A 21,486-nucleotide genomic window follows, 5' to 3' on the forward strand; every position below is an offset into this window, starting at 1 on the left:
TCTCTGCCTTTGTCAGCAGCTGTGAGTGGATGAGGCATCCCAGTCACATACTTCCACTCTTAGCTGTACTTGATGCATCCTTTGGAAACAGAGCTTGTGTCTTCCTGGCATGTCTTACCAGTGCTGTTCCTCCTCTGATTCCACAATTAATTGTCCTTAAGTCTAGAAGCTTATTAGAGCCTGGTGAAGTGGGTTTATCCTGTCTTCACAAACTGCTGATCTTACCATTGTATTGCAAGGTGATCTGGGATATGCCAGCAACGGGGAGAAGTGGTTATTTTGTTCAAGGGAGCTTGAGCTTTGATTCAGCCTTAAGTCATCATTACTATCGCTTGACCATCCTATGTGAGTGTGTTGTCTTTCTGGCTGGGGAGCCCATGGAGGTGAACATGCAGAGATAACCTGCCCCTCCTTGCACACCGCAAGCCCCTCTGCCACCTCTCAGCCACAAGATCCCACAGGGCAAGAGGTGCGAGCTTACTGCTGGCCTCTTGTTTTTATTGCTCTGCAATCCACAGCAATGTTTTGTTTGTTAGTTTTTTCTTCAATTGCACTATTAAAGCAAAGTGTTGGTGTGAGGGTGGAAGCTCACTCACTACATCCAGTGCTCAGGGGGATTTCTGCTGCATGATTCTCACTGCTGCAGTTGTTAACCTGTAGTTAAACAAGACTTCACAGTCAAATATTGTAAGCGTGGTAGCAGAATCTGTACCTATCCAAACACTGCCTGGGGCAGGGGTTTATACAGTTGCAGTGTAAGAAAGGGGTTTAATGTGGGCACAGGGGGCAGGAAGCATCTCATCTGGGAATGGTGCCAGTGCTTATGAAGCCTTTCCCTGAGAGGGAGGACCCAGTTTCCTCTTATTTACTCATTTTTTCTCTTCTTTATTCTTTTAAGAGAAGAGCTCCTGCCAGTACCTGGGCAATTCCTAGAGGACTGTAGTGCCAGCTGAGGTTTCCTTGCTTTTAAAGAGAAACCAAATTAAAGGAGAGCTTATACCGTCTTGGCCCTGCAAAGTGAGCCAGTAGGGCTCTGACCTGCCCTGTGGGGAACAAGGGTGTTAGACTGAGTCCTTCCCAAATATCTCCTGAGGCCTGGAAATGCAGGAGCTGGAGGCCTGAGCACTTCAGGAGGCTGCGGCAGAGCTGCCAAGGGGTAGCTACAAGCTGTCCTATTCCAACAACGTACCAGGCTCTCGCAATGAAGCAGCAGGCTCTGAGCCTCCTTACCTGCTCAGGTGAGCCTGGGGAACTGAACCCCACTTTCTCTGAGAAGTGACCCTATTTACAGTGCACCATAGATGTGACAGGAACTGGAAACCTTAATTTTGCTCTTAGCCCTTTGAACTTAGGTGATGAGGAGATGGGAGTGATAACCTCTGCAGCTTCCCTCCTGAACAGCTCTGTGGCTGGCCTAGAGGCTGCCAAGTGCCTTGCAGAGGGAGAAGAAGGTGCAGATGTGGATGTGCTGCTCTTCCCTGGATAATAATGCTTCAGGCAGGTCTGATACCTTTGATCCTCCAACCAGCCATGGGGGGCATGAGTGAGAAGTGTACCCTTCGAGGTCTTCCTCCCCCTCAGAAACAGTAACCTCGCTGAGAGTGCATAGATCTTCTCCATGGGTAACTTAATATGCCAGGGGCAAGGGACAGTGCAGAATAAGAACTTATTACCACTGTAAAAGCACACAGTGCACCCCAAAGAGCTGGGCTACTTCCACTGCGGAGCCAACAGACAAGATAAAAAATCCCAGAGGAATGGAAGAGCTTGCACACGGAAAGCAAACAGGGATGGGGCTACGCAATGCTGTAGGGTTTCTCTGCACACAGACCCTCTCTCATTGCATGCATGGGCCTAGCTTCTCCTGGGGGGGTGTTAGAGGAAAGGACTGGGGAGAGGAGGAACTCTCGCAGCCGGGAGGAAGGGTGGGGATGTGAGAAGAGCATCTTGCCCCAGAGGCCCAGGAGAGCCTCAGAAATGCTTCGGTCCAGTCTCCGCTTCCTGCTGCTGGGCATGGCCCAGAGCGGAGGTGGGTGTTCGGCACCGCTGTGGGGTTTGGCTTCCACTGCCAAAACCGGTCCCCGTTTGACTGGGAAGAAATTAGGATGGTGTTCCTGTCTTGCAGACAAGAAGAGGAGGAACCGCTCCGGAGAGGGAGGGAAGGCAGGCATGCTCGTCGTCTGAGCTCGCCTTCTCGCTAGAACACCCTGCCGTCCACCTGGAAGTAGCGGAAAGCGGGTGAGCAACACACAAGCGAACGCTCAGCCTTGACGTGAGAAAGGAAGAGACAGACACGGCTGGTGACAGTCCCTGCCGTGCCCCTTGGGGCTGGAGGACGGGATGACGGCGTGCCCGTTGCTATGCCGCTATCGGGGCCCACACCCGGGTATCGGGGCCGGCAGCTGCTGCTCGGTGACATCGCGGTGCCAGCCTGGGAAAAGCAGAATAAACAGCCTCGCCTCTCTCCCAGGAAAACGCCCCTTCGCCTACGAGCCGCCGCAGCCGCGGTGCTTTGCGCTGGGCTGGCGGGGGCGCAATGGCGGCCCCCGCCGGGAACTACAACTCCCAGACTGCTCCGCGGCGCGGCTTCCCCCCCCCCACGGGGGGGAGGGGGGGAGGCAGGCGCTTGCGCACGCGCAGCGGGCTCACCCCGCGCGAACTCCGTTTCCCGGGAGGCCGAGCGCGAGGCCCCTTGCCGCCTCCCTCCCCGCGGCTCGCAACGCCGCCTCGCGCTCCGTGACGCGACCCCTGAGCGTGGTGACGCGCAAAGTGTGTGCCCGCCATAGCAATCGCGGCCGCCGCGGGGTGTGCGGGGCCGAGCGCAGGGGCCGGGGGGGCAGCGGCGGCGACTCAGCGGGGCATCGGGCTGGTACGGGCCGCCGGGCGGGGGGGAGGGGAGGGGGAGTGAGGGGGGCCGCGCCGCCGCCGCCGCCGCCGCCGCGCTTCCGCCGGGTCGGGCCGGGCCGGGCCGGTTGGCGGCCGCGGCCTCCGCGCCGGGCAGGGGGAGGGGGTCGCCTCAGGCCGTGAAGGAGCAGCCGGTTGGGGAGAAGGAGGGAGGGGGGGGGGGTTGGCCTGCGGGCCCCGCCCCCGCGCCAGGGGGCGCCCTCCGAAGCGGCAGCGGGGCGGGGGCGCGGCGGGGCGCTGCGCCTCGTCCCGTGTCGTTCCCCCCCCCCCTCCGCGGCCTGTCAGCCTCCCGGCGGGGGGGGTGGCGGGCCTGCGCCGCGCCGGCCCCGCCCGCCCCGGTCCTCCGCCGGCCGGCCCGCCCCCTCCCTCCCGCGCCGCGGCCTGGCGGAGGCGCCGCTCTGCGCGGGCTTCCGCCGGGCCTGCTGGGGAAGAGAGGCTCTCCGGCTCGGGGGTGTCCCGCCCCCCCCCCCCCCCCCCCCCCCCCCTTGGCTCACCTTTAAACCCTGGGTTCGAACGGGCGGCGCCGGCCGTTCCTCCCGTTGCGTCCCGGCGAACGGTCTGCTGGCGCGAGGCGGCGGGCGGCTGCAGGCTGGGGGCGTGCTGCCCGCCGTATTAGAGCCGGTGAGCGCTGTCATTAGCGGCACGCTTCCCTCGGCGCTCCGCCGGGGCGGTAGCGTCCTCGTGGTGTTCGTTCCCAGCCGCGTAAAGAGGAATTGGTGTTGAAACGGAGCCTTGTTTTCTTGCCTGCCTTTGTCGGCAGCAGAAGCTTGTTCCTGTTTTTTGTGCTTGACCTGGCAGATCGGCACGTACTTACAGGTTTGTTTTGCAAAAGCAGAAATTCCAGGAAACTAAATAGCTGTGTGGGTTTCCCTGGCCTTAAAAGTGTTCTGACCGTAAAAACCGATGAATTTTCAAACAGAGATTTAAAGCAACATTAGGAACGTGTTCTCTATGTAGTAACAGCCAAATTGGAGTGCTGTTAGGGTTTGAAATGGGAAGTTGAACAAACGAGGACTTCCCTCAGAGCTTCACACGTGTATGATACCAAACCATGGTTTTATTCTCTGTAGATTGTGAAGATTTTGTTAGTTTGTGGCATACTTTGTTCCACAAGTGAACTTCAGTGTTGACAGTTCATTATGCTTCAGCATTAACTCTGGCGTGGTTATTTCAGACTCAACAGGTTTAGGCAAATAGCCGTCTGGTATCTCATCCATTGAAAGAATAATTGTGATGAGAGCGAGGTTTGGTTGGTTTTGGTTTTTTGTATTTTTTTAAAGAAGTAAGGAATTCTTCATGTTAAACATAAATATAGAAGAACATAGAGATATACTGCTCAGCTTGCTACATAGTTAACTAGATTCCAACTCACGAGTTCTTAATTTTCCCTTACGGTGTTATATTATTACATTAAACTTTTCATCTACATTGTGTCCTCAGCCATGCTTAGAACCATATTTAGGAGCAATATGAAACTTGGTTATTTAAGCTAGGTCAAAGTGTAGTTATTAGAATTTCAGTTAGCTCTACATATGTGAATGTACAAATCTTCTTGTAATTTTTGTCCACATATGAATTTAAATGTACAATCTTTCTATCTAGTTGATTAAAATTGATTATTCCCCCCCAAGGTATGATTTCTGTTTTTGTTACGTGGCTCTTTCATTTTCCATTTAAATTGCTAAGGTATGGATTTTGCGCTTGTTTCCCAAGTAACCAAATTGTTGGTTTTCAGATTTGATGAATAGATTTGTTTTCATCTAAGAGGCTTCATACTTTAAAATGCATATCTGTATTGAAGTCAGTGCGTTTGGAACCTCATAATCCTTTTCATGAACACAACACAAAATCAATAAGTGAATGACCTGTAGTAGTGTTGCAGTCGGCATGACGCTCAAATATGTTGAGGAACAAAAGGGTGAAGCTGAACTGCTTGAACTGTACCATGTGCTTGTTAAGGTTTGCAGTTAGAGGTCAGTGGGACTTGTTTTTCTTTGTTGTTCAGAGGTGTCTGGCTCAGGTGTCTCAAGCACTAAGGTGTCTGAGATTTCAAAAACATGTGAGTACTTTTAGGTATCTGTGTCTGAATACTTCTCTGGGTTTCCCTTTTCTGTCAGATTTTTACATCTCGGTTCAGAAGAGTAAAATGCTTACAAAACCTTTGCTATGATATTGGAATACTAAGTAGTGTTTAATATTAAAGCAATACTGTGTGCACCACTGTGTGCTGAAACATGCATATGTGGATTTTCAGTGGGAGTCTTCACAGTGAGTGATAGTTAAGGTTGTAAGTATTTGTCTTTCAAAGTCAAAGCACTTAAAGGATTTATGTTATGTTAATATCAGTCCTATTGATTCTAAATATGATATTTTGACAATAGTAGTGTTTGGAAAAAAAAAATCCATTCCTTAGCTTATTAGATGTTCTCGTTGAAATCTGTAGTAGGCCATGATTTTCAAAACTTACTAAAAAAAAAAAATTACCCCCCCCCCCCCCTCCCGATTTAAATCTATAATGAGTTAGCTGCTCCTTGTTCTTCTATTTCCTGGAGAGCAATTTAAATTTGTTCACCAGCTTGTCCAAGGGGAAGTAGTGAAGGTCAGAGTTGCTCTCACAGACCACCTTCTCCAACAGCCTGGGTATAGTTCTGATAGTTTAGTTCATACCGCTTATGATCTTGTCCTTTCTGCAGAGTTCTTCACTTTGATTTAAGATGGAATTCTTGAAAAAAGTGAGCACAGTAGGAATTGCTTTGGTGCTTGTATTTAAAAAGTCATTCACCTGCCATAGTGTTCAGTCCATATATATTTTAATGCTAACATACATTAATATGAGAACTGTGGCAGTAGATGCTTCTGAGGTAATTTTTGTTGTTGCTGCTGCTCTTTGCAGTGCCATCTAGAATAGTCAAATTTATTTGAATAGGTTGGGAGGGATAAGCCTTTGGAATAGATGAGATGCCTTGGTGAGAGATTTACTTTTATTGCTGTGTACCTATAGAAAGGGTGGCATTTCTATGTTTTAACTTTATTTCAGGAAAATAGTTGTGTCAGCACCAGTTATTTAGACCCATAACGTACTTTAAGTGAGGTAATACTCCAGGTTTTAGGGATAGCTGGGATTTTTCTATTGTCACTTGGTTATGGTATAGCACTGGGTGTCCCAGAGGGCAATGTGAGCAGTTCGTGTCATCTTCCTGACTTGAACTTTGTTGACCTGTTGCAGGTATTGCTGGACTTTTCTTATTTTCTAGCTGGAATAATTCAGGACTGTTAGGGGAAGTAAACTATTCTTCGGATTGCAGGAGAGCCTGTACAGGCCTTATAGAAGCTCTATGGTCACAATGAACTTTTTTCTGTATCCCTCGGGTATAAAATGAAGGTGGAGATGTCTGAAATGGTTGAATGCAGATACCGTTACAGCACTTGCATTCTGAGGCTCAGAGTAGATTTGCCTGAATGTTTATCTGTGATATTTAAAAGCTCAGAAGTGCTGCTGGCAAGTGTTGTTCAGTTAATGAAAAAGAGAATGGAGCTTTATGAGCTTGGAATAGTTTTCCTTTTCAGAGGTGTTTCGGGCTGTGTATGTGTACAATCTCATTATGTTTTTGTTGCCTGTTTTTTTCCAAAGCGATTTACGCATTTGCATCAAATTTCCCAGTCTAGTTCTGTGATGAGTGAATAATGAATGCTCTGGGTAAAATCATAATTACTTGTCATTTAGAAAATATCATCTATCTTTATGCTTAGGTAGGTTTTTTGTTAGCATATGCTCACTTCATATAGTACTTATCAAAATGGTGTTCTTCGGACTGGGTGTCTTGTAGTCTTAGGTTTATTTTCCTGTGGTCTTCAGGTAATGATTTTTGTGCAGTTTCTGCCAGTTTCATCTTCAGCCAGGTGATCTTCATTTCTTGTCTCCCCTTTAACTAACCAGTCATAATACATTAAATTCAGAAGCACCTATGGGACAGGAGGTAGATCTGTAGGGTTGTTCACCCATTCTGAGTGAGAAAAGGTTTTAAACTAATTAGAGGTATCCAACACTTAGTTAAACATGGCGATGTTTTTCAGAATGAACTTGTGCTATAAATGCTTAGGTAATCCATGTTGACCTATGGCTCCCTTTATAGTCTGTCATTTGACCGATTCCTGAGCATGTATTTCAGGAGTTGATGTGTATGTCACTGTCTTAAACATATCTGTATGTAACATTGCTTTGGAAAGTTATTTCTCTGGGTCAGTTAGGATAAATGGCTATTTAATCTCATGGCAGATGAATATTGGCCATGTTATGGCTAATGAAATGCTGGAAATTTTTGTGTGGTTTTGGATGGGAAGGAATTTCTTTTGCTTTGATTTCTGCCCTCCCTGCATCTCCAATACAAGGTCAATTTATACATTAGGATTGGGTGTTCCTTCCTCCAGCAGTTACAACTCTTCACAGCAATCACAGTCTGGAAACTAAGGGCATGGCAGTGTTTTGAGACAGATTTTGCTCTAGTTTTGTCTATTAGTATTTCCAGTAGATTTTTATCAGGCTGACAAAAATTGGCACCTGGAAATTTAGAGGCTTAGACAGAATCTAGAGTGATATTTCCCTTCATTAAATGGTACATTAACAAGTCACTCATTACTGTAGGGGGATCTCACTTTTGAGGATGGGAAGATAAATCTTCTGTCAGCTGCTTGCAAGTAGAGGCTGATAAACCTGAGGTAATTGCTCCAGTGCTCCCTCCTGTGATCGTTCTTCCCTCTTACTAGAGCCACTGGCTGTTCTTGGAAACCTTGAACAAGTAGTGATGCAGTGAGCTGCTCTGTTTCCCAACTACCACCCTTCTGGTGCTCCTTCCACTGCCCACAGCTGCTCAGTGCAGCTGCCTTCTGCCTCCTTGGCAGTGTGAAGCTAATATGATTCTTGGCACTTTCACTGCTGTCTGGAGGGTGTTAAACTGGAATAATGACACTGATCATAATCTTGCTGCCCTAGCTTTGTTGTTTCTTGAATAAATCCCTGAGCAACAGCAAAGGACTAACTCAAGTCTGCTCATGGAATTGAGGGAGAGTGTTAAAAAGCTTCAGTGCTGAACACACTTGTGGTTAGGTGTACATACTTACCGTCATGGTCAGGGTTGTCATACACCAGTTAAGACTTGTGTTCAAAGCGTATGCATGTTCTTTATTCTTCAGGCAAAGGACCAGAAAGAGACTTCCAACGTTGAAAGTCAAGTTCACCAGTATTCTGTCACTTAATCTTCTCTTTCTCACTCCTTGTCGCTGAGTATTTACTTGCCCCTTCCAAATGACTTGTAACCTTTGATTTAGATTATTTCAATTAATATAGCAAAACTGTGTGGGATTTCCTGCTCATTTTGTGCTTCCCCCCTCGGCTTGTTACCTCTCCTTTAGGCTAAGCCATGACTTCAGGATCTGGGCATGTGGACTCCAAGGCTGAGCTCACTGCTTTGCTTGAGCAATGGGAGAAAGAACATGGCAGTGGGCAAGACATGGTCCCTATTCTCACCAGGTAAGATCTATTAAATAAATTCCTAAATCCGAATATCTGAGATTACTTGACAGCAGTTTTTACCATGGTTTTTTTTAGGTTTTTACATACCTGATTACCTGATTGGTAATTAATTTTCTTGGTCTGGAAGTTGAACTATAAGTATGGTATTTAATTTTTAGTAAGAAATTTATATTGCAAAGATTTTACACAGACTGTCTCTAAAACATGAATTTAATTCTCTGAAATAATAGAAGTCAGGGGAATCATTAAATAGTTGAAATAACTTTAGTATTTTCACCTGAAGCTTGTAAAATATTGATCAAGTTGAAAGCTAAGAGAATGTTGTTCCATAAGAGTGGCCGTGTGGGGTTTGTGATTGTAGTAACATTGGTCAGATTAAATGAAAGGATGAGAGTGACTCTTTGGATGAATCAAGTGGATTGTATTGAGAAGATTTCACTGAAGCTCATAGGGCATGTTTAAAATGAAATTTTAAAAGTTGATTAATTTTTTTTTAATCTGGATGTTGATTGACTGGCATTGTATTGTATGGGTGAGAAAGATATTCCCTGGACCAACAAATTATTTTTAGATGTGTAAGTACTAGTAACGCCATTAATTATAAGACATCCTCTGTTACAAGAGAAACATTTGAATTATCAATTGTGTTTGTGGTTTCCCAAGCCAGGCTCTTGGGTAAACTGGTATTACTCTTGCTTTAACAGGAGATTCACAGAAATTCCACCCAATTCCTCCTTGTGCCTCTGCTGGCAGACCTGTGGCCTGCCTAGTGTATGCAGAAGGACTTGCTGCACTTGTACATTAAGAGCAATCCAGGTTTCTGCACTGCACTGCTCTGCGTTGTTGGGTCAGACAAGTCAGTGCACAGATTCTGAGCTGGCACTGGGTGGAAGTAACAGCAATTTGGTGGAGCTTCTTTGCACAGATCCGTGCCATGCCTCACCTAGTGGGCACAACTTTTTTGCTGTTCTTACTACGTTTTAAAAATAGCAGCACAGAAGAGGGAGATGAGCAGCAGAAAGCCAATCTTAAACACTTGAAAATGAGTAGGTCTCTTGAAAATCATGAGACATGTTTTGTTGTATCTTTGTGTATTGTCTGATTTGTGTCTTGAAGGAAACATATGTGCTATTTCGAGGCTTTTTCTTACAGGCTTAAACAGCAGAAATGTACTATATTCTAAGAAATTTAAAGACACTTGAATTAAACATGTCTTTTCTTGTGTTTCTAGCAGTCTGGCACTTATTGCTCCCCCTCAGCTCCTTAAATTCCCTACGTTATTTATGCCCAGACAAGTCTGATAACTCTCTTTTCATTCTCCAAGGTTTCTGTGCAACAGGCAGAGTGGTTATGGATGGTGAAAGCTTGGGTATTTTGGCTTTAGTGAAGATAATACAGATTTATTTAAGGCAGATAGCAAGGTGATCTAGTGGCTCTGGCAGAAGTTGGATTTGCAGTGCTTCAGGTATCAATGAAAGCCATATGTCTGTTTGAGTAGAGAGTTTTAGATACAGCATAGGTTTAAAAGAATTTGCTGGAAGAGATGCCTAGGAATCCTCACCAACTGGTGCTTGTATTAGCTGATGTCCTGAGGCAGAGTAATGCCATTGCATACTGTTTTAGACTTAAGGCTGTGGTCACGCTTGTTGGTGAGTGACCTTTTTTTTCTACTTCCTTCTGCCTTCTGAGCTAAATGGAAGAAAACTTCCCTGTGTGGATGGGGAACCGTTAAATGTGATGCTGAGGCAGCCCATGTGCAAGTGCAGTAGTGTTTCAAAAGTGATAGGACAAGAACAGCAACAGTGTGGCTTATAGGCCATGGCTGAATTGTCACTTCCAAATAAGCTAGTTTTCTGGATTTACGAACTCTGGAGTGTCAGAAGGTATGAATTGAAGAAATTGTTTGGAAAGCGTGTCAGCAAACAACAGATGTTAAATATATACAGTTTTCAAAAATATTATAAGTTGAAATGATCCTGCAAGAGCATTAGCTCATAATCTGGATGCAAGTCATGTTCAACCATTCTGGCAAATCCTGGGAGTCAGATCCTTCACTGCATCCCAAGAGCCTCTTTCATAAAGGGAATAAATCAGCAGCACAACATCACACTTCATCTCCACAAACCAAGTGTAAGCATCTTACGCTGTTGCAATCTGTTGTAAAGGCTCAGGCTGGTCATTAATGCCAAATGATGTCACGGAGCAATATTAGGATGGCTTTATATTATGCCATCTAGATCACTGGGAATCCTGCAAAGTTGACATACTTTTATGTTTACCACTGCCCCTTCCTTCCCCACCCCCAAGTTGAGCTCAGTTTGTGGCAAGTGAAAATGAGGATCTGACTAACTTTCCAAAGATGATTGCAAAGACAGTTGTAAAGAGAAAAAAATTAGTCAGAGGTGAGGGGAAAGAACTCCCACCCAATCTAAAACCTAGGTCTTGTCTGCAAACTCTGAAGTGGCTAAAGAACCAATATAATGCCAAGTGAATGAAGGAAATCTCAAAACCTGAATAGAAGTTCAGTGTTTCTGTGGATTGGTTTTTGTCAAAGCCCTGTGTACCACATGCCTATGTTACCAGGCAGGAATGAGCTTTGTTAGTTACTTGACTCTCCTGTTGCTGCAACTGAGAATTGACAAAGCTGTTAATCTAGATAAATTCATCCAAGTCACTTCACAAGCCACCTTTGTATGCCTTAGTTAAAAGAAGGGTATTGTAAGCAAGCTTGTTTGGGTTTTTTTTTTGTCTTTTTGAAAGTAAATTTTAAAGAGGCGGTGCTTTTTTATTTTGGTCAAACAATTGTGATTAATTGTCTCAAAAAAACCCCATAATTGGTGATTCACGTGCCTGTTTAATCTAAGCTGTGATAATGTTGTTGTCCCTGAAACCACTTGGCAGCTTCAGCTGGCATGCTGTTTGGCTGCCTACCTAAACAGGATGGACTGATGAGAATGTTATGCTCACTTTCCATGCTGCTTGGCTGTCCTTTTTGGCACGTAATCAAAATGCTGATTATCACCTAAAAAGACCTGACAAGTCTAGGGTGCAGCTTCTCAACTCCCCATTTGTCCCAGTTGTCTGTCAGCAGGGACCCCTCAAGCTATTAGTTCTCATGGAAAAAAATGAGGAGCTGGCAATGGAGTATTTAAGTAACTTGCTTTTGCCAGAAATTCATGAGAGCTCAAGCTGTGCCACCTGTTAGCAAGGGACACAATTTGCATCTCTTCACATTCAGGCTTACTAAAAGTAAATATTAGAACCCCACAGGATAAACAGTTTGCTGAAAGGTAATTGTCAGATCAGAGACAAGCAGGAAAGTTCTCTGCTCATTCCTGATGAGCTAATTTTCTGTATCTACAATCTGGGCAGGCTTCATAACATTATTCTCTGTCATACTGGCAAGTCAGCATAGTTCAGAGGCAGGACTAAGTATGTTTTTGCCTCTAATTGTCCCTGGGAACACAGGATATTTTCTGGAAAGTAACAGGAATGGAGTAGAAGTTGGTGGCATTCTGTAAGGGAAATCCCCTGCAAAAGACAAATATTTTTCCAGGGATTACTGCAGCCTTCCAGCAGTTTTCCCTCCCCTATAATAAACTCTGCCTAGATAGCTACCCTGAGGTGTTACGACCTTGTTTTAAAATGCTGTGCTGCACATAGATTCTGCACCCTACTTTAGACCTCAGTAGAAGGGAGTGAATGAGGTTTTATACCAAGGAAATAAGATTTAATTTGCTGCTATTTTTTGAATACTGCTCTTTATTTCACCTCAAACTCCATATATTTCTGTGGTACCACTTCATGGAGAAAGACAGTGGGTGACTACGGAATTATTTATTGCCTGACCGTGAGATAATCTCTTTCTTCTTCATTTTGTTTCAATAAAAATAATAATTAATTCCCTTACTGCTCATTCTAAATGAATTAGAGCATAGGATTTCTTGTGTCTGCTGAGGCTGCTTTTCAGCTTAGGGGAAGGCATAGCTTCAAAACAACCTTCAGTTGAGTTGATGAGCTGTTTTATAGTACTTTGACAGATAGGCTGTTTTGAGGAGCTGTGCACTAGGAGAAGACCGAGTGTGAATTCTGCTCATTTGATGTCATTCCTTTTGCAGAATGTCCGAGCTGATTGAGAAAGAGACTGAAGAGTACCGCAAAGGGGATCCAGACCCATTTGATGACCGACACCCAGGTAAGATGTCCTGAATGGTTTTGGCAGCACCAACTCTGTCACAATAGATACCTCGTAATTCATATTTACGACTAAGCATTTTTTTACCCTGAATGTGCCTACTGCTGATCAAGGTCTGATCTCTTGCACTGGGTAATTGTGCTCTGTAGTGCTGATATCTGGCAGTTTTGATGTTTGCTGCAAGATTTTGAGGCCCTGGGTAGACTTCAGAGGCTGATTTATGACATAAGGGTATGATCATGTTAACAAGTTGAAGTTAATGTGAAATAGTAGGTGTTAGATGGGCAGAGAAGACAGACTCAGATTATCTTGAATTTGCTGTTAAGTAAGTGCAGTGCTTTAGAATAGTTACATACAGCCGCTGGTGCTTTTTATCTTGTTATCCTTAGATTTTTTTTCTTTTCTTTTGGAGATGACTTATTTCCAAGTTACTGGAACACTTGCCTGGCATCTGCATCTTCACTGTCTGCAGTTCAATACTATTGGACCACTAAAATATGTTGTGCTTTGACTAGTAGGCATTCTAGGGAGGTAATGTCTACTAGAAAAAATGTTAGGTCAGTGAAAAAGTCATATGATTTCTTCTGTAATTTTCCTTCCGAGAAAGGTCCTGCTAACTAAAGTATTCCACAATCAATTTGAAGATAGCAGTTCAGTATTAATCTTGACATCTTGAGGTAGGTAGATAAGTCTTCCTGTTTCTCCCACAGGTCGAGCGGACCCAGAGTGCATGCTTGGTCACTTACTGAGGATACTTTTCAAGAATGATGATTTCATGAATGCGGTAGGTTTGCTCTGAGAACTGTATCTGTCAATTCCTGACACCTTCTTATGGTTTTTGTTTACTCTGTGCTGGTTGACCTCAGTACTTGTTTAGTATTTATTTTACTGGTGTCGGGACTATCTCTTCCATAGCAGTGGTTTCTAAAACAGGTTTAAGCGCAACTCATTTGCCACTGTTAAAGTGACTCAAGGAAAGAGCTGTTCAGGAGTGCTGGAATATGTGTAGTAACAATTGAATTAGTTCTTCTCAAGGTTTATCAGTCTTTTCAAAGAAAATGTAGCTCCTCTAACACATGTTTAAAAGCATCATTAATTCCTGTAATGGAAATACCACTAATTCCAATGCATTGTCTCTGAATACTTGGAAATACTGGACTGCCTATAGGAGCAGAGAATTATGTCAGCTCTGGAAGCCTCAGGCAGAGAATTAGGAAGCAAGAGTCTGGCTTTCCTCTTGCATTGCTATACTCTAACATGAGTTAATAGCTAGAATTTTTTTACCCTCATGTCCTTGAAAGCACCTGTATCAGTACACATAGCTGTAAGGATTCTGACATTGCTTGCATGTAGCTTTCTGTCTTAAATGGCAAGCAATAAGCAAACATAAATTGCACATTTTTAATGGCATCTTTTATGTTAATTTTTTTAGTTATTGCCTTTCATATTTACACTGTTAGTGAACTGCAATTTTTTGTAGGCATTTGTCTTTACATATCAGTTCAAGATAGATAGTCAGTGAACAGCAGATCAAAGGGGAATTCTGTTTCTATGAGAAGTAATTTCAATTTCTGAGGCACTGGAGGGTGTGGGTTAAAGGCTAGTCATCTTGAGATCCAGGGCTTACGTACTGATGTTTCTTACTTTATCGTTTTGCTGCTGTGGCACTTGTAAGGCTTTTGCTGCACTGGTTTCGGTCAGAGTTGAATTTCAAACCAATACTGTTCCTGATCTTCTCTAGCTAGTGAATGCTTATGTGATGACAAGCAGAGAACCTCCATTAAACACTGCTGCCTGCCGACTTCTTCTGGATATCATGCCGGGACTGGAAACAGCTGTTGTCTTTCAGGAAAAGGTATCATCTGTGCTAAGGCTTGGTTTTTAAGTTTGGTGTACTATGTACTCCAACAGTTCTTGCCATAGAAGAAACCACTGAAAAGCCATATTGAAATCCTGGCCGTGGGAGACAATTTATTCAATCTTACTAATGGTTTGGGGCTTTTTGATCTTGGCTTGTTTAGCTGATAAAATCTTGGGTATTTTGTAGCTTTTAAGGTATAATGGGACTGATTCAGAGGAGCTGGAACTTAATGTAATGTTTTGGGAAATGTCATAATTTGAATTGTTATTTTATAGGCCTGTGAATGGAGCAGGCCTTACAGAACATGAAGACTTGCTGTAGGAGTCTTGCCTAGTAATCCCCAGTGAGAGCAGAGTGATAGCATTATTAGAGCTGAGTGATAAGCAAGTCATACTTTAACTAAGCAGTCGAAAATCCACATGCTTTGTGGAGATTATCTGGAACTGTGATGGACAGCTGAATCAGACTTCTGTATGTTGACAAGTGTGGTTTTCTGAAGGAATGCACAGAGAGCTGAAAGTGAGGAGAAAGTTGATTTCACTCCTGAGCCACAGTTTCTTCATCTGTAAAAGTTCATGTAATGTTTTTCTGAAGTTTGGAGATCAGGTAGTGCTTTATATAAAGTTCTAAATAAATTTCTTTACTATTGGAAATATGGATGTGAACTCTAAAGCATGATAAAAGGAAAGAATAATGTGCTTCCTTTGTGAAGGACTGAATTTGAGACCTTTGTGATCTGTCCACAGGCTACGGCTGTGACACTTTGATCCCAAAAAATTAAAAGCAAAAGAATAGTTCCCTATTTGTGGAGGATGTAGCTTTTCTCAGAGACTAAATCTCTCTGTAAATTGAAATTAAATTTTTAAGTTAAGTTTTGCACTTAAGGACTTCTTTACTCTTTGACTTGCGAATATCTAGAGCTCTGTTAGGGCGCGTTGGGTTCCTGTAGTGAGGAGGCTTTCCTCCCAAGGCAAATCCGTTGGGAGAGGGTACTGTTGTTGCCAGAAAGACTCCCTCTAGCGGCCAAGGTATTTCACATCTCATTGATTTTTTTATATTTTAATGACATAAGAGCATTTAAATAATAATGCAATTTTCTTTAAATATATAACAGGCAACTCTTTAAAAATCTGTAAGCTGCGAGTTCTCATTGAAATATATATCTGTTCATTATTACTTTTAACTGATCTTTTACTGTGTTGTACCTATGATTCAAACTATGTGCAAGATTCCTGTCATGAAAATGATGTGGTGTTGTATGATGTTTCAAAATCCAGTAGTGATTTAGAGGAAAAAGTTGAGGTTTTCTTTCTAAACCATTGTCCTTTTAATTGACTTTTAATTTTCCGTTAACTCTTATCCAGCCTTTTTAAGAAAAGTTGCCTGGCAGGCTGTGTTCAAGCACTGCTGATATTATTACTATTAAAAATGTTAAACATATTTAGCATTAAGATTTTCACATGTACAAATTGATATACTTGCATGCATTTCTCTTCTCCAAACATTATGGATTTCTGACTATGTTGAGAATTGTTCTTTTGGTTGGTGAGCAGTCATTAATGTAAAGAGTTCCTCTGGCACCAGGTAGCTTGCTTATTTAAGTGACTTTTCAATTTAGCCCTAGTAAGCTTTTAGTGAAATACAGGAAATTTAGCCAAATTCCAATCTACTTGGTGTAAGTTCAACACAGCTTCTTTGAAATCTGCTAAATTGCTGGAGATTTATATTAGTGAAACTGACAGGAGCTTTGGGCTTGTTTGTTTCAAATAATCAATTTATATCTATAATGTTTTGCTATTTCCTAGGCAGTAGGTTGACTGACCACTTCAGAAGATTTTTGCAGGTGTGCAAATCCTGATTCCAAATATCTGATGCCTGTGAATAGTTTTCTGTAGCTTAAAATGTTAGATTTATTTCTTTTTTTTGGTTCCAGATATTTTTGATTCATCACACAATTGGTAGGAAATGCCTGATCATTAACAGAGATAGGGAGAATTGTTACCAACAGATGCTTTCACTGTGACTGAGAAGTTAAAAATGAAATATAACTGTTGGAATTGCTTTCTTATTTTCTTCATTCTAGGAAGGCATAGTTGAAAATCTCTTTAAGTGGGCGCGAGAGGCTGATCAGCCGCTAAGGACATATGCAACGGGGCTGTTAGGAGGAGCTATGGAAAACCAAGATATTGCTGCAAATTACAGGGATGAGAACTCACAATTGGTAATGATCTCTTGATCACTTTCCTTTTTTAGAGGGCAGATACCTTTTAGTTTTGTTTTTTTCTTTTGTGGGGAGCTCACATTCGTGAATTTATATGGGTCTTACAGTGCTTGCAATAATATCTGTAAGAGTCAGTAGCTTGCTTTCCATCCTTTCTTGACCATGCATTTTCTGAGGCTGGGGCATGTGGCCTGATTGTTCTGTTATACCAGTTATGTTAAAAAATGCCAGTGGAAACCTAAGAAGGCAAATACTGTACTTTTAAATGGGACTCATATTCATAGCTTCCTTAAAAACTTTCAGCAGCTTTACATCTGTAACTATCGCGTATCGTGATTTATGTACCAGACAGGGATTTTAAAATAAAAGGTAAATCAACATGGGGACAACTTAATAGGAAATTGCATTCACTTCTGTTCTAAAACTTTAACCAGTTTAGTGTTGATTCTGTATGATGTTTATCAGCAATGAAGGTGACTTTCAGAAGAAGGTACAATAGGGAAATTTGTCTCCCAGGACAGTGTACAGTGTGTCGAAGCATAGGTAAATTCTAATTCTTGCACAGATAAGGCCCTTAAAAGTAAAAGTGTGACCTTAGGTTTTGTGGAACTGCAATTTATCAAAGCTGCTGCTTGGGAAGGGAATGTTACCTTTATTCTAGGCTAGGCAGAGATGATGGAAGGATGGTGCAAGCTATTATGTGGTTCTGTTAGCACCAATATAGCTCATCTGCTCTTAATGGCTTTCAAGCCACTTCTTTCGTGTTCAGGAGACTGGGTGCTGATATTTTTAGAATGAAAGTAGCTGTAGCAAAAAGTGTTGGAGTTTTCTTATTCACTTTGAAATCATTATTTCTCTGGGCAACTGTACACCACAGCAAATTTGACACTTTGTGCTGTGGAGTTTGCTGTATGATAAGAACAAAAAGTACGGCCGATGTGAGTTGCGTGATCAAAGCAAGAAGTGTGTTCTCATGTATGCTTCTTTTCTGAAACAGGTGGCTTTGGTGCTTCGACGGCTACGAGAGTTACAGGTTACTGAAATGACTACAAAACAAGAAAACAAGCGTCCCAGTCCTCGGAAAGTGCCATCAGATCCTCTGCTGCCTCTAGATGAAGAGGCTGTGGATATGGATTATGGGGAGATGGCAGTAGATGGAGAGCAAGAGGAAGTTTCTGGTGATATGGAGATCTCCTTTCATCTTGATTCAAGTCACAAGACCAGTAGCAGAGTAAACTCTGCCACAAAGCTAGATGATGGGGGACTGAGAAAAAGCAAATCAGGGAAACAGCATGAAAGAGACGGATTCCGGAAGGCCAAGCAAAAGCTGGGCTTCTCTGCTTCAGAACCAGAGCGGATGTTTGTTGAACTGTCCAACAGCAGCTGGTCTGAAATGTCCCCGTGGGTGATTGGCACTAATTATACACTTTACCCTTTGACTCCCGCCATAGAGCAGAGGCTAATTCTTCAGTACCTGACTCCCTTAGGGGAGTACCAAGAGGTGAGCATATAAAGGTGGGAGGAAGCACTTTGTGCTTGAATTCTCCTGACAAAACTGTGAGTGGTATTGTGGGGAAAAAATTTGCAGAACTGTTACATAGCTCTCTGGTGTTTCCTGGTACGATGAAGATCAGTAACCTTTCCTGAGTTGTTATTGACTTTCAAATTGATGAAGTCATTAGTTTGAGTATTACTTGGTGGTTAATACTCAAACCTGAACCTAGCAGGTGTGTGGTCTAGTAGTTGGAGCATGGCACTAGGAATTTTATTCCTGGTTTCTGTTAAATTTGGTGATTGTTTACATGACACAGGGCAAGTCACTTTGAAATACAGACATTTTTCCTGTTTCGTCTGTGGGATGTGATAGACTCCTGCAATTAAAAGTCTGAGGAAATAACCTGCAATTCTAAATGAAGTGGTTTGTGTAACCTCTGCAGTAGTTCGGATGAGAAATGGCAGTGCCCATGTTATGCAGATGCTGTTGAGAGCTGTTTTGACTTACATGGACAAAGTAGTTGGGCAGGGTCAGATTTACCAAAGTGTGTTTCCTTACCCCCCCCCCCCCCCCCCCCCCCCCCACTTTTTTCCCCTCTCTTTGACCATAAAACTGAAGTTAGCATAGGTCTGCAGGCCACCTTTATCTCTGCCTAATCTTTTTTTAGGTGGTTTAACTTAATTTGAAATAGAGCAAAGCATCACAGTATGCTTTGTGATAGACATTATGTGTGTGCACATGTGTGCCTTGCTTCTGTGAGAGCCAAAGAAACCATTATCCCCCTAATACCCTGCATGCTGACTGGATCACTTCATGTGCCAGCAATAATAGGATATAAAAATAGGAATTAATACTATAAAGGTGTTACACAAAGAATTATGCAAAGGGTTTTGGTTTGTTGCCCTGCTCTCCTGTTTTTTCTGTTCAGTTGTTGGGTAGTTGTCTTTGCACAGATGGAAAGTGGAACCTATCGCCAGGGTGGTATCTGTGTGGACTTGCCATAGCCGCACTTGAAGGAGAGTCTTAAGATTTCCGTGTGGCAGCTGTCATGCACCTTGCTGCAGTCAGCAGATCTATTACAAGAGGTCTGTTAACCTTTATTGCTTCCTATGGATGGAGCTGGTTACCACTGACCTCTCATAACAGGTATCTGCTAATAGGGGAAAATTGGGGGTTTGAGAGAGTAAAACCAAAACAGACCTTGTATTTCCCATGAAACATTCAGTTAGTCTCTCATTTCTATTTTTCTCAGCTACTACCCATCTTTATGCAACTGGGATCAAGGGAGCTGATGATGTACTACATTGATTTGAAGCGAACCAACGATGTGCTGCTCACTTTTGAAGCCCTTAAGGTAAATTACTTTCATAATTTATAAAACGTACCATAAACATTGTAAAAGCATTGAATATATGTCTGCTGCATGCGTGAAAGGCAAATGCTTTCCTTTAGGCCTGTGTATCTTGCAGTATTCCCTGAGATTGGAATTGGCTTTCACTCAACTTGAATGCATTGCAGTTTTGTTTTTATAACTGTCAAGTATTTAAAATAAAAAAAAAGGGGGGGGAGGGGATAAAAAGATCTTAATTGTGCAGGAAGTGCCATTAATTTCACCTTCCATCTGCCTATCTGAAGATGATAAAAATTCCTTTTTCTGTCAAATGCTTGTGTTCCTGCTGCCCTTAGATGGCATTCCTGAGTTGTTCCACTGCCTCTAATCACAAGAGACACTTGTGAGGGGTAAGAAGCATAAGCGTCTTACTCCCAGAATCCCCAGTATGACATCTCTGAGCTTATTGTTTGTTGAAATACAATAGTTTTGTGTGAGTAGTCTTTAAGGTTACCTCCCCAAGGTACAAAACCACATAAAATAACCTTATTCAAGCCAAACCTGCAGTGCAGCAGCACAAGTTATATTTTTCTGTGCGTTCTTTCCCTCTTTCACAGTAACTTCTCTGCCTCTGATCCTCCAGTGTCATCTTTCTCTCCGTTTCATTGTCATTTGTCTGAGATTTTATTTCCAAGGAGCAGTGTTCCTAGAAAAAGTGTAGGTTACCTCAGTTGGGAGTGGGATGGGGTTCACAGTGGTTCTTACTGCTTCCTCTTAAGGTGTGATAATACAGAAAATAGTGTGTAGTAAACCTCAGTGCAGCTGCAGACTTCCATTTTAACAATGGCCTTTAAACTTAATTTCTTTAAATTCTTCTTGCCAGCAATATGGCATATACAAAGTGGCAATGCAAATTTAAATATTTCCTAGTGATAATAAAAAGTGAGTTAATATGAAAAGAATAGGAATACTTAAGGTGCCTCTTGGATAATTTCTGAGTTGCTCTGCTTTTCTTGTATTTCTTTTGCAAGATGTGTAAAGCAAAGTGGTAGTGCCTTTTTTGCTTTTTTCATTCAGATAAATACTACATTCTGCAGTTAAATATAATGGGAGGAGGAAATAAGGTGGACAAAGCATGGAGCGCTTGTTTTTTCTTCCATCTGTTTTTCTATGGGGTGTGAGATGGAATTGATGACAGTTTGAAGAATTCCAGTCTAATCTGCTTTTATTCTTCCTTAGCATTTGGCATCATTGCTGCTGCACAACAAGTTTGCAACGGAGTTTGTTGCTCATGGAGGAGTGCAAAAGTTGCTGGAGATTCCTCGTCCTTCCATGGCAGCAACAGGGGTCTCCATGTGCTTATATTATTTGTCTTACAATCAAGATGCCATGGAGAGGGTAAGAGGCATTCTTTTACTGTAACTGCAGTGATTCCCATCGGTTTTTAGTGTTTCTACCTGTGTTTGAACAGTGAATAAACATCTCCTAAGGTAAAAAGCAAATTTATGTAGAAGACTTTGGTATGTGCAGAGGCAATAGGAGGTATATCAATAATGGTATATTTGAGTGTTTTGTTTCAATGGTGTGGATTTCAGTTCCTAGGGAATTAACTGAAGACCTCTGTCTTGTCGGCATTGCCTCAATACTTTCATCACCCTTTTCATCCCAGTATTCCTTCTTTCCCCTCAAAAAAAAAAAAGGGAAAAACTCCTCCATTCTTATTTTTCTTGCCTTTCCTGTCTGTTCTAATGGACTCCTATACCTGCGACTGTTTTTTTCCATGCACAGTCCCAGTGTGGATAGCTTCAGTGTTACACAGTACCTCAGTCAGATTCCAGACAGCAGCGCAACTTCTGTGGTGGTGTTAGCGTGCAGCAGAAGACCAATGCATGTCTGGTCTGCGTTGTTAGGAAAATCAAATTAAATGACGCTAAGGGTTCTCAGTGGTCT

General features: G+C 42.8%; 1 protein-coding gene across 6 annotated transcripts in view; it reads left to right on the plus strand.

The window, feature by feature from the left end:
- Positions 1–2,758: 2,758 nt before the first annotated feature.
- DCAF1 (DDB1 and CUL4 associated factor 1) overlaps positions 2,759–21,486 on the plus strand; it is a 54,494-nt gene continuing 35,766 nt past the window's right edge. For 5 of the 6 annotated variants that reach the window (XR_007509326.1, XR_007509327.1, XR_007509328.1 and 2 more), the window contains exons 1-9: positions 2,759–2,869; positions 8,314–8,431; positions 12,553–12,629; positions 13,340–13,413; positions 14,371–14,484; positions 16,574–16,711; positions 17,709–18,212; positions 19,459–19,560; positions 20,776–20,934. Coding sequence is in view for 3 of the 6 variants with exons in the window: in XM_049826989.1 (XP_049682946.1) it covers positions 8,322–8,431; positions 12,553–12,629; positions 13,340–13,413; positions 14,371–14,484; positions 16,574–16,711; positions 17,709–18,212; positions 19,459–19,560; positions 20,776–20,934 (1,278 nt within the window). In the remaining 3 variants the exon portion in view is untranslated. Of the gene's footprint in view, positions 2,870–3,515; positions 3,721–8,313; positions 8,432–12,552; positions 12,630–13,339; positions 13,414–14,370; positions 14,485–16,573; positions 16,712–17,708; positions 18,213–19,458; positions 19,561–20,775; positions 20,935–21,486 lie in introns of those variants that run through there. The other variant, XM_049826990.1, reaches the window with a different exon arrangement.

This window comes from Accipiter gentilis, chromosome 23 (genome assembly GCF_929443795.1).
Source record: "Accipiter gentilis chromosome 23, bAccGen1.1, whole genome shotgun sequence".
Lineage (NCBI taxonomy): Eukaryota > Metazoa > Chordata > Aves > Accipitriformes > Accipitridae > Astur > Astur gentilis.